Raw genomic sequence first — 14,293 nt, forward strand, 5'->3', positions numbered from 1 at the left:
AAAGTACCTTGAAATTGAGCTCAAAGTAACAGAAATGTTTGATTTTGGCCAAAGTTCAAAGGTAAACAAATCATGCCACGCGTCCAATACACGTCAACTGGTGAGTGTAATATTCTTTCACAAGTGCCCTGATATTATTTATACCATTTCTATGTCATTTCTGCATGAATGCAGAAGTCTGCATAACATATTTTTCGTGAGAATAAAACTTCAAAGTGGAAATCAAAAGAAATGTAACAGAGGCCTGGGGACATGAGTAATGAACAGAGGAAATGTTATTTTAGTGCCAGAAATGTCTGTCTTGTTTATTCTGGACCCTATTTGGAAATTGGCATCTTTTGAAATTTGTGTGAAATTGGCAAAATTGCCAATTTCTGACCACGTTATTGGATAGTGGAAATCGGTAAATGGGTGGTTTCTTGTACTCATTCGATAGAAAAAATGGAGTTCTTGCAAAATAGGTATGATTTTTGTCAACTGGTACATTAGAATTGGCCAAAAATAGGGGTCAAAGCGGGCGAAATCGCCGATGCGTAAACATCGTCGAGACCACTAACTTCGCGAGAGCATAACTCCATAAGTTTTCCATCAAATTTCATACTTTTGGTGTCATTATGATCGGGAAAAGATCATCATTTTATAAGAATTTTTTTTTTTTTTCCAAAAAATTTCCGACCCTGAGAACAAGTCTAGGAAGGGCCCTGCCGACTCTGAAAGGGTTAAATTGTGGGTGCTGGTGTTCATGGACGATTGTGAAGAGAGTGGAGAGTTATGCTGTGACCCTACTGGGCTGAGGTGGATGGTAGAGGATCTGGTACTGAAGTCAATGGTTGTACTGGAGTGTCTAAGTCATTCAGTCAAGTCAGTAAGTCATTCATTCAGTCAGTAAGTCATTCATTCAGTCAGTCAGTCAAGTCAGTAAGTCAGTCAGTCAAGTCAGTAATTCATTCAGTCAAATCAGTAAGTCATTCATTCAGTCTGTCAAGTCAGTAGTCTACATAACAGTAAATCTTCTATTACATATTTGTAAGAATAAAAATTCAAAGTGGAAAGCTAAAGAAATATAAGAGGGGCCTGGGGATGTGACTAACAAACAGAGAACTTGTTATTTTAGTGCCAGGAGTGTCTTTCTTGTTTATTCTGGACCCTATTCAGAAATTGGCATCTTTTGAAATGTGTGAAATTGGCAAAATTGCTAAATTCTGACCATTTTATTGGATAGTTGAAATAGGTAAATGGGTGGTTTCTTGTACTCATTCGATAAAAAAAATGGAGTTCTAGCGAAATAGTTGATTTTTGTCAACTAGTACACTGGAATTGGCCGAAAATAGGGCTCAAAGTGGGCAAAATTGTCGATGCGCAAACATCGTCGAGACCGCTAACTTCGCGAGAGCATAATTCCCTAAGTTTTCCATCAAATTTCATACTTTTGGTGCCATTATGATCGGGAAAAGATTCTCTATCTTTTCATAAGAAAAAAATAATTTTTTTTTTTTTTAAATTTGGGGACCCTGAGAACAAGTCTCAGAGAGGGCCTGGGGACCCTGAAAGGATTAAAAACACACAAAGTAAAATACATTCACAGTATATTCATTACTTATCTTAAAGTATTTGTAATCTTAAAGTAGGGAGAGAGCTGAGTAGTACTTATTTGTAGGAAGTCAGGTGTAGGTAGCCCTGGCTCCCCGTCTCATATTTAATATACGATATTTAAAACATCCCAGAGAGTTAAAATACACATATAGTACACTCACTATTTATCTTAAAATATGTGTAGTCTTAATATAGGAAGAGAGGTGAGTAGTACTTATTTGTAGGAAGTCAGTGTAGGTAGCCGGTAGGTGTAGCCCGCCTGGGCTACACCTACCGGCTACCTACACTGTGGCCCAGAGCATTATTATTAACGTCGACATACTTTGTTCACTGAATTTAATCGTTTCTAACAACTACCTTTAGATGCCATCATAAACAAAGGGAGAAGTAATGAATAATTCATGCCAAAAATTGTAAACAAAAGCGGAGTGGGGGAATGGCTGGGCCAAACCACACAGGTCCACAAGTATTATTATCAGAGCACATATAAAATATGCAATAAATGCCAAACAACAAGTTTACACTAACTTATATTAAACCAGCGATAGAAATAGACATTAAAAACACAATAAAAGGTAAGATACACACAAAGTACACTTATCACTTACCTTAAAATATTAATATTAATGTATGAGAGGTGAGTGGCAGGGTGTTTATTGAATAAAATCAGAATGGCACACCATCATTCTTTAACTTGGAACTTAAAGCAAGAGGCTTACAACTCCTCTTTTTATCACAGCTAACCTTAGACACCATCGTCAATGAGAGCCAACAAGTTAACGAAAGAGTAAACGAGAGAGAGAACGAGATACAGAGTTCAGACAATGTAAGAATACAAACTGAATAGGTAGTGGGCGATCACTTGGTCAAGCGAAATAAATGCGTATTAATATGTGTACTTTTAGTTCATTCACATAATTTGTAAGAGTTTGTAAAACATTTACCTCAATTTTTTTTATTATAATAATTACCTCAAAATACAAATACTTTTACATTGTGTACAAGTTGTACAAGTTAGTACAGAATAAACAAACAGCAACACACCATTTTTAGAGTGAATGAAGATACAGTGGACCCCCGCATAACGATTACCTCCGAATGCGACCAATTATGTAAGTGTATTTATATAAGTGCGTTTGTACGTGTATGTTTGGGGGTCTGAAATGGACTAATCTACTTCACAATATTTCTTATGGGAACAAATTCGGTCAGTACTGGCACCTGAACATACTTCTGGAGTGAAAAAATATCGTTAACCGGGGGTCCACTGTATTATTATTATTATTATTATTATTATTATTATTATTATTATTATTATTATTATTATTATAATAATAATAAAAAACACTAAACCCATAGGGGTCATGAATTGCTATATATAGAGTGAAGGCATACGAAAAGAATATTTTTCTACAGTTTGACTATAGAAAAAGTAATTCTTCCGACACTACCTACACAGCTGCTTTGTAAACAAATCTCATATTTACGTCAATTTTTATTCTGTGAGTGTATGTATCATGTTTATATGCTATGTAACAGGTTTCATATATAATTTTGAGGAAAATGTCATAGATGGATTAATGAAAATGCCTATATTAATGTAAAATAAGACATTTAATGTGCCCAAGACTGATTATTATTACATAGTATTGGCGTCATGAGTAGAGAGACACTTAGCAATTTCAATGTGTACCTGCACACCAGCACAGTGTGCAAGTATATTTAGGTACAGGTACACATAAGCATAATTATCAGAGTGCATATGAAATACGCAGTAACTTTAAAATTTAATGACATAATAGATGTGGTCATGGAGAATGTAAACAAACCGGGTGGGGTGCACCGTATTTGAAAGACTGCTTGCCGTATAGCAAATTTTGGTCATAATTTGACATCGCTGTATTAGCTGAACACCGTAAAGTGGGGCCCTACTGTATATACTCAAATTCTAGCGGCTTCAAATCAAGCAGGGGAAAGCTGGAAGGTCCACATGTGAGAGAATGGGTCTGTGTTGGTGTGCACCATATAAAAAAATCCTGCAGCATATAGTGCATAATGAGAAAAAAATCCAACCATTTTTTTAATTAAAATGCTGACTTTGTGGTCTATTTTCATATAGAATTTATGGTTGTATTCTCGTTTTCTTGGTCTCATTTGATAGAATGGAAAACATATTATAGAAATAGAAGTGATTTTGATTGGTTTTGCTATGAAAAGAACCTTGAAATGGAGCTCAAAGTAGGGGAAATGTTTGATTTTTGCCGATGCTCAAAAGTAAACAAATGATGTCATTTTCCAATAAATGTCCAAATAGCCATTCTAATATGCAGTCATGAATCAGTTAACATTTATACAATTATTACAATATTGCAGTAGTCTGCATAACAGTAAATCTTCTATTTTTGTTTGAATAAAAATTCAAAACAGAAAGCAAGAGGAATATCAGAGGGGCCTGGAGACATGACTGATGAACAAAGAAAATGTTATTTTAGAGCCAGGAATGTCTGCATTGTTCATTCTGGTCCTTATTTTGAAAATGTCATATTTTTTAATTTTCGTTAAATTGGCCAAAGTGCAAATTTCTGACCACATTATTGGGTAGTTGAAATTGGTATATGGGCACTTTCTTGTACTCAATCGATAGAAAAAATGGAGTTCTAAATAAATAGCTATGAGTGTGGTCAACTAGAACAATGGAATTAGCCAAAAAAAGGGCTCAAAGTGGGTGAAATTGCTGGTTCGCAAATATTGCCGAGGTCGCTAACTTCGCGAGAGCGTAATTCCGTCAGTTTTCCATCAAATTTCGTTCTTTTGGTATCATTATAATCAGGAAAAGATTCTCTATCATTTCATAAGAAAAAAATAATGGAAGGGGGGTTGAGATTTTGAGGCACCTCAGGATTTGGGGTTGCAACAGTCAAGGGGTTAATATAGACATTTTCATTAATCCGTAATAATAATAATACAGTGGACCCTCGACTAACGCTATTAATCCGTTCCTGAGAGCTCATCGTTAGTCAAGTTAATTTTCCCCATAAGAAATAATGGAAATCAAATTAATCCGTGTAGGACACCCCAAAGTATGAAAAAAAAAATTGTTTTTACCACAATATTAATTTTAATACACACAAACTGAAGAAGACATGCACAGTTACATGACACTTACCTTTATTGAAGATCTGGTGATGATTGTTGGGATGGGAGGAGGGGAGAGTGTTGATGGTCTTAGTGTTTAAAAGGGGAATCCCCTTCCATTAGGCCTTGAGGTGGCAAGTCCTTTTCCGGGGTTACTTCCCTTCCCTTTAAATCTCTCAAACCAACCTTTGCTGGCCTTAAATTCACTCACATCACCACTAGTTGCTGGCATTTTTTTCATTAAATCGTCATGCAACTTCCTAGCCTTTTCACATATGATCGCTTGAGAGATGCTATCTCCTGCTATCTGTTTTTCATTTATCCACACCAATAACAGTCTCTCAACATCTTCGAGTACTTGCGATCTCAGTTTCGAAAACATAGTTGCACCTTTGGCAAGAACAGCTTCCTTGATTGCCGTTTTCTTGGCCACAATAGTAGCGATGGTTGATTGGGGTTTTGTGTACAACCTGGCCAGCTCAGAGGAATGCACTCCACTTTCATACTTAGCAATGATCTCTTTCTTCATATCCATAGTAATTCTCACCCTTTTTGCTGTAGGGTTGGCACTAGAAGATTTCTTGGGGCCCATGGTGACTTATTTTGCAGGTGCAATCACTAAAAAGGCTGTGATAACATGAAATGTTCCGATTGTATGCTTGGAAGCGACTGTGGTGGCTGGCTGGCTTGTAAACACTTGCCAGAAGTGGACGCGTCTGACGAAACAAATAGTGTTGGTCGAGTTTTTTAGCGCTAGTCGAGGCAAAAGTTTTGCGTTAAAATGTATCGCTAGTCGGATTTATCGTTAATCGATGCCATCGTTGGTCGAGGGTCCACTGTATTTTAATTTGACATGATGCATGTTTACATAAAGGAATACAATAATTGGCTGTACATGCCAAAAACCCCTTTATATGCAGAGCATTTCAGGCAAACTTAAAATTAACTTAAGATTAACCCTTTGACTGTCGCGGCCGTATATATACGTCGTACGAGGTACCGTGTTTGACGTATATATACTCAAATTCTAGCGGCTTCAAATCAAGCAGGAGAAAGCTGGTAGGCCCACATGTGAGAGAATGGGTCTGTGTGGTCACTGTGCACCATATAAAAAAGATCCTGGAGCACGCAGTGCATAATGAGAAAAAAAAACTCCGACCATTTTTTTTAATTAAAATGCCGACTTTGTGGTCTATTTTCGTATAGTATTTATGGTTGTATTCTCATTTTCTTGGTCTCATTTGATAGAATGGAAAATATATTATAGAAATAGAGGTGATTTTGATTGATTTTATTATAAATAGAACCTGGAAATGGAGCACAAAGTACGGGAAATGTTTGATTTTTGCCAATGTTCAAAAGTAAATAAATGATGTCACTGTCCAATAAATGTCTAAATAGCCGTTCTAATATGCAGTCATGAATGGGTTGATGTAATTTTTACAATTATTACAGTATTGTAATAGTCTGCATAACAGTAAATCTTTTATTTTTTGTTTGAATAAAATTTCAAAATAAAAAGCAAGAGTAATATCAGAGGGGCCTGGAGACATGACTGATGAACAAAGAAAATGTTATTTTAGAGCCAGGAATGTCTGCAGTGTTCATTCTGGTCCTTATTTTGAAACTGTCATTTTTTTTTAATTTTCGTGAAATTGGCCAAATTGCAAATTTCTGACCATGTTATTGGGTAGTTGAAATCAGTAAATGGGCAGTTTCTTGTACTCAATCGATAGAACAAGTGGAGTTCTGAAGAAATAGCTATGAGTTTGGTTGACTGGAATAATGGAATTAGCCGAAAATAGGGCTCAAAGTGGGCGAAATTGCCGATTTGTAAATATCGCTGAGGTCGCTAACTTCGCGAGAGCGTAATTCCATCAGTTTTCCATCAAATTTCGTTTTTTTGGTGTCTTTACAATCGGGAAAAGATTCTCTATCATTTCATAAGAAAAAATAATTTTTTTTTTTAAATTTTGCGACACCAGGAGACACCTCAGGATTGGGGGTTGCGACAGTCAAGGGGTTAATAAGGCAATAACAGTACATATGGTCATGAGATGAGTTACAATGAATACAAGAGACTTGAGTATTCTATTGGGTCATGCTCTATGGCTTTAACCCTTTCAGGGTCCACAGGCCCTCTCAGAGACTTGTTCTCAGGGTCCCTCAAATTAAAAAAAATAAAATTATTTTTTTCTCATGAAAAGATAGAGAATCTTTTCCCGATCATAATGACACCAAAAGTATGAAATTTGATGGAAAACTTACAGAATTATGCTCTCGCGAATTTAGCGGTCTCTACGATGTTTATGCATTGGCGATTTTGCCCACTTTGAGCCCTATTTTCGGCCAATTCCAGTGTACTAGTTGACAAAAATCATACCTATTTAGCTAGAACTCCATTTTTTCTATCGAACGAGTACAAGAAACCACCCATTTAACAATTTCAACTATCCAAAACAGTGGTCAGCATTGAGCAATTTTGCCAATTTCACACAAATTTCAAAAGATGCCAACTTCTGAATAGGGTCCAGAATAAACAAGACAGACATTACTGGCACTAAAGTAACATTTCCTCTGTTCATTAGTCAGGTCCCCATGCCCCTCTTACATTCTTTTGCTTTCCATTTTGAATTTTTCTTCTCACAAAAAACAGGTTTACTGTTACGCAGACTACTGCATTAGTGTAGAAATGGTATAAATAATATCGGTGCACTTTTGAAAGAATATTAGACTCACCAGTTGATGTGTATTGGACGCTTAGCATAATTTGTTTACTTTTGAACTTTGGTAAAAATCGAACATTTCTGCTACTTTGAGCTCAATTTCAAGGTACTTTTCATTTTAAAACCAGTCAAAATCATCTCAATTTCTGTAATATGTCTTCCATTCTAAAAAATGAGACCAGGAAAACTAGAATACAACAATAAATACCATACAAAAATACAGTGCAAAGCCGCTGTTTTAATCCAAAAAACACGGCCAAAATTTTTTTTTTTCTCATTACGCACTGTGTGCTGCAGGACTTTTTTTATAATGCGCACACTGACCACATAGACTCATTCTTTCATATGTAGGCCTACCAGCTTTCTCTCACTAGATTTGAAGGCGCTAGAAATTATGAGTACTAGTACGTCAAGGACCCTGGCACGTAAGCCATACTCGTACGGCCGAAACCCTGAAAGGGTTAATAAGTCTTGTAGAGAAGACGTACAATTTTGATTATTAACCTTAGGTGGATACAATGGATTCATTAACATTTGAGATGAATACAGATATTGAGAACAAGTAGTAGAGTAGACCGTCATTTAGCATGGTATAGTTACATTCCTGAAAATGCCGTGTTAGATAAAATAGTGTCAGATGAACTGAAGAACTTGTGGGAAAAATAGGGTTATGTTCCTGGGAGCCCCCAAGAAACCAAACAACTTTTTTTAAGGCCTCCACATCTTACAAAAATAAAAGTGAATATGTAGTTTTAGTTCCTTGCTGTGATGTATTATGTTGTTTTTACTGCTTAAAGAACCATGTTGACATTATACATCCCTGTCTAAGGCCTATTTTTACTGGAAGGTAATCTCCCTCTCTCCTACACGCCCTAACCTGAGCCTCACTATCCTCATAAAAACTCTTTACAGCATTTAGTAACTTGCTATCTATTCTACATTTATTGTACTTTCTCCGATCAATTTGATAACCTGTCTTACATACAGTACTCTATACACAAGTTGATACCTAAACAGATGCATTTACCCAGATATTAAAAAATCTTACCTGACAGCACTGAAAAGCCATTTGCAAAAATAGTGCAGGACAATCTTGTTGGCACATTTGGTAAAAGTCTCGATAATGTACTCCAAAGTTGTGTGTTCTTGGTAGTATATCTGGGTCAGCTTCACATCTGAAAATATTGCACATGATTCAACTAATAAAATAATCATATTGCATGCATGCATGCATACATACATACATACATACATACATACAGTAAGCATCATAAATATGTGCACTCATAATCAGATCACACAGATAAAGACTGTTTACCATAACTTTTTTTAAATATCTTTCTCTTCTTTCAATGAACTGGCCATATCCCACCAAGGCAGGGTTGCCCAAAAAGAAAAAAAAAAAGTTTCCCTTTTTAAATTTAGTAATACTGTATATACAGGAAAAAGGGTTACTAGCCCATTGCTCCTGACATTTTAGTCGCCAATACGACACGCATGGCTAAGAGAGGAAGAATTCTGTTCCACTTCCCCCGTGGAGACAAGCAGAAATAAACAAGAACAAGGACTAATAAGAAAATAGAAAACCCAGAGGGGTATGTATATATATGCTTGTACATGCATGTATAGTGTGACCTAAGTGTAAGTAGAAGTAGCAAGATGTACCTGAAATCTTGCATGTTTCTTCTTCTTTCAATGCACCAGCCATATCCCACTTGAGGTTGGGTGGCCCAAAAGTAAAAATGAAAGTTTTGCCTTTTAAATTTAGTAATACATACAGGAGAAGGGGTTACTAGCCCCTTGCTCCCAGCATTTTAGTCGCCTCTTACGACACGCATGGCTTACGGAGGAACAATTCTGTTCCACTTCCCCATGGAGGTAAGAGGAAATAAACAAGAACAAGAAAGAAAATAGCAGAAAACCCAGAGGGGTGTGTATATATATATGCTTGTACATGTATGTGCAGTGTGACCTAAGTGTAAGTAGAAGTAGCAAGATGTACCTGAAATCTTGCATGTTTATGAGACAGAAAAAAGACACCAGCAATCCTACCATCATGTAAAACAATTACAGGCTTCCGTTTTACACTCGCTTAGCAGGACAGTAATACCTCCCTGAGCAGTTGCTGTTTGCCAACCTACTACCTCAATTTGTTTTTCTTCATCAAATTGACCATATCCTACCAAGGCAGGGTGACCTAAAAATAAAAACGAAAGTTTCTCTTTTTAAAATTAGTAATGTATACAGGAGAAGGGGTTACTAGCCCCTTGCTCCTGGCATTTTAGTCGCCTCTTATGACACGCATGGCTTACAGAGGAAGAATTCTGTTCCACTTCCCCATGGAGATGTTTTAAATATATAATACTGAAATATTTAAGTGTTCCTCATCTGAACTAGTACAGGTACACCACCGATTTTCCAGCAATGGATGATCCGGCACCTCCTGTAGTCCAGACAAAATTATGAGCGGGAACTTGTGCATCATCTTACAGACTCGGAAATTATTAGACACTGTTCTGAATGCTGATAAAAATACAGGAAGTGAATAAGCTGAAACAGATGTAGCTGAAAGACTTCCTTATGACAAGTTAACCGAGTTGGTGAGTGAATTAATCCAAGGGCTAGAGTAACGTACCGCCTTTAACCCTTTGAGGGTCGACAGGCCCTCTCCGAAACTCGTTCTCAGGGTCGGCCAAATTTAAAAAAAAAAAAAAATTATTTTCTCTTATGAAAAGATAGAGAATCTTTTCCCGATCATAACGACACCAAAAGTTTGAAATTTGATAGAAAACTTACGGAATTATGCTCTCGCAAAGTTAGCGGTCTCGGCGATGTTTACGGATCGGCGATTTTGCCCACTTTGAGCCCCATTTTCGGCCAATTTCACTGTACTAGTCGACAAAAAACATGAATATTTCGCTAGAACTCCATTTTTTCTATCGAATGGGTGCAAGAAACCACCCATTTATGAATTCAACTATCCAGTACAGTGGTCAGAATTTAGCAATTTTGCCAATTTCACACAAATTTCAAAAGATGCCAATTTCGGAATAGGGTCCAGAATAAACAAGAAAGACATTCCTGGCACTAAAATGACATTTCCTCTAGTCATTAGTCACGTCTCAAGGCCCCTCTTATATTCTTTTGCTTTCCACTTTGAATTTTTATTCTCACAAAAAATATAAGATTTACTGTTATGCAGACTACTGCATTAGTGTAAAAAATGGTATAAATATTATTGGTGCACTTGTGAAAGAATATTAGACTCACCAGTTGACGTGTATTGCACGCTTGGCACGATTTGTTTACTTTTGAAGTTTGGTAAAAATCGAACATTTCTGCTACTTTGAGCTCAATTTCAAGGCACCTTTCATTGTAAAACCAGTCAAAATCATCTCAATTTCAGTAATATGTCTTCCATTCTATAAAATGAGACCAAGAAAACTAGAATACAACAATAAATACTATACGAAAATACACTGCAAAGTCGCTGATTTATTAAAAAAAATGGAAAAAGTTTTTTTTTTCTCATTATGCACCGTGTGCTGCAGGATTTTTTTTAGACTGTGCACACTGACCACATAGACCCATTCTTTCATATGAAGGCCTACCAGCTTTCTCCCACTAGATTTGAGGTCGCTAGAATTTACGAGTACTAGTACGTCAAAAACCCCTACGCGTAAGACGTACTAGTACGACGAAAACCCTCAAAGGGTTAAGGAACAAGAACTAATGAATTTGCATTTGTTGCATGAAAATTACACTGAAAGATCAAAACGCATGAAGCAACTTTGCCTGGATGAAATATTTAAAAAGACTGCCAAAAAAGAATGCGTGTCCTGCAGCTTCAACTTCAAGTACCCCGGATGTCACTCCTGCAGCATCACAAATCCATAATCAAGTGATCATCTAAGAAACAGACAGTAATCATGACAGCTCTCGACTTTCAGATTGATGAGTAAATTTTGTTAAAAAATCTTTTAAAATTATTTAATGTACATTTAGTATTTCTTTAAATTAAGGTTTTGGAAGTCCATAGTGCTTTAGAGACATACAGGAAGTGAATAATTAGTGGATTAGTGTGTGTTGATGGAAGTGACCAACAATGCTTCGGCAAAATAGTTAATATGGCAAAGCTTTGGAACCAGGAGTGCCGGAAAATTGGTGGTGTACCTGTATTTTGTACAATTACAGGAGGGCCCTGCTTATACAGCAGGTTGGGTTCCAGCTATCAATGTAAAGCAATAATCACTTTAAAATGAAAGCCTTTTTTTCACTTCAAATGCATATAAAAGCCTGAGTTTTTTTTTTTTTCATCAAACCGGCCATATCCCACCGAGGCAGGGTGGCCCAAAAAGAAAAACAAAAGTTTCTCTTTTTAAATTCAGTAATTTATACAGGAGAAGAGGTTACTAGCCCCTTGCTCCCGGCATTTTAGTCGCCTCTTACAACACGCATGGCTTACAGAGGAAGAATTATGTTCCACTTCCCCATGGAGATAATAGGAAATAAACAAGAACAAGAACTAGAAAGAAAATAGCAGAAAGCCCAGAGGGGTGTGTGTATATATATGCTTGTACATGTATGTGTAGTGTGACCTAAGTTTAAGTAGAAGTAGCAAGACATACCTGAAATCTTTCATGTTTATGAGACAGAAAAAAAGGACACTAGCAATCCTACCATCATGTAAAACAATTACAGGCTTTTGTTTTACACTCGCTTGGCAGGACGGCAGTACCTCCCTGGGCGGTTGTTGTCTACCAACCTACTACCTATACCTAAGATGTTTATGTTATCATATTAGATGAGCAATAGAGCTAGGCCTAAAAAATGAATATATACTCCACACATTACTCTTTTTTTTTTTCATTAAACCGGCCATATCCCTCGAGGCAGGGGAAAACCTTAAAAGAAAAACTAAAGTTACTAGGGGTTACTAGCCCCTTGCTCCCAGCATGTTATAACACGCATGGCTTACAGAGGAAGAATTCTGTTCCACTCCCCCATGGAGGTAAGAGGAAATAAACAAGAACTAGTAAGAAAATAGAAGAAAACCCAGAGGGGTGTGTATATAATAAATAAATAAATAAAATATATATATATATATATATATATATATATATATATATTTTTTTTATTATTATTTTTTTTTATTATCACACTGGCCGATTCCCACCAAGGCAGGGTGGCCCGAAAAAGAAAAACTTTCACCATCATTCACTCCATCACTGTCTTGCCAGAAGGATGCTTTACACTAGAGTTTTTAAACTGCAACATTAACACCCCTCCTTCAGAGTGCAGGCACTGTACTTCCCATCTCCAGGACTCAAGTCCGGCCTGCCGGTTTCCCTGAACCCCTTCATAAATGTTACTTTGCTCACACTCCAACAGCACGTCAAGTATTAAAAACCATTTGTCTCCATTCACTCCTATCAAACACGCTCACGCATACCTGCTGGAAGTCCAAGCCCCTCGCACACAAAACCTCCTTTACCCCCTCTCTCCAACCTTTCCTAGGCCGACCCCTAACCCGCCTTCCTTCCACTACAGACTGATACACTCTTGAAGTCATTCTGTTTCGCTCCATTCTCTCTACATGTCCGAACCACCTCAACAACCCTTCCTCAGCCCTCTGGACAACAGTTTTGGTAATCCCGCACCTCCTCCTAACTTCCAAACTACGAATTCTCTGCATTATATTCACATCACACATTGCCCTCAGACATGACATCTCCACTGCCTCCAGCCTTCTCCTCGCTGCAACATTCATCACCCATGCTTCACACCCATATAAGAGCGTTGGTAAAACTATACTCTCATACATTCCCCTCTTTGCCTCCAAGGACAAAGTTCTTTGTCTCCACAGACTCCTAAGTGCACCACTCACTCTTTTCCCCTCATCAATTCTATGATTCACCTCATCTTTCATAGACCCATCCGCTGACACGTCCACTCCCAAATATCTGAATACATTCACCTCCTCCATACTCTCTCCCTCCAATCTGATATTCAATCTTTCATCACCTAATCTTTTTGTTATCCTCATAACCTTACTCTTTCCTGTATTCACCTTTAATTTTCTTCTTTTGCACACCCTACCAAATTCATCCACCAATCTCTGCAACTTCTCTTCAGAATCTCCCAAGAGCACAGTGTCATCAGCAAAGAGCAGCTGTGACAACTCCCACTTTGTGTGTGATTCTTTATCTTTTAACTCCACGCCTCTTGCCAAGACCCTCGCATTTACTTCTCTTACAACCCCATCTATAAATATATTAAACAACCACAGTGACATCACACATCCTTGTCTAAGGCCTACTTTTACTGGGAAAAAATTTCCCTCTTTCCTACATACTCTAACTTGAGCCTCACTATCCTCGTAAAAACTCTTCACTGCTTTGAGTAAACTACCTCCTACACCATACACTTGCAACATCTGCCACATTGCCCCCCTATCCACCCTGTCATATGCCTTTTCCAAATCCATAAATGCCACAAAGACCTCTTTAGCCTTATCTAAATACTGTTCACTTATATGTTTCACTGTAAACACCTGGTCCACACACCCCCTACCTTTCCTAAAGCCTCCTTGTTCATCTGCTATCCTATTCTCCATCTTACTCTTAATTCTTTCAATAATAACTACCATACACTTTACCAGGTATACTCAACAGACTTATCCCCCTATAATTTTTGCACTCTCTTTTATCCCCTTTGCCTTTTATACAAAGGAACTATGCATGCTCTCTGCCAATCCCTAGGTACCTTACCCTCTTCCATACATTTATTAAATAATTGCACCAACCACTCCAAAACTATATCCCCACCTGCTTTTAACA

The 14,293-nt window shown here is 37.3% G+C and overlaps 1 protein-coding gene across 1 annotated transcript in view; it reads right to left on the bottom strand.

Moving 5' to 3' along the window:
- cdi (center divider) overlaps window positions 1-8,629 on the bottom strand; it is a gene marked incomplete at its 5' end in the record, with an annotated part of 68,393 nt that extends 59,764 nt beyond the window's left edge. Inside the window, 1 exon segment of the mRNA XM_053793264.1 lies at window positions 8,503-8,629. Coding sequence (XP_053649239.1) covers window positions 8,503-8,629 — 127 coding nt within the window.
- Between the last annotated feature and the right edge of the window lie 5,664 nt (window positions 8,630-14,293).

This window comes from Cherax quadricarinatus, chromosome 20 (assembly GCF_038502225.1).
Source record: "Cherax quadricarinatus isolate ZL_2023a chromosome 20, ASM3850222v1, whole genome shotgun sequence".
Lineage (NCBI taxonomy): Eukaryota > Metazoa > Arthropoda > Malacostraca > Decapoda > Parastacidae > Cherax > Cherax quadricarinatus.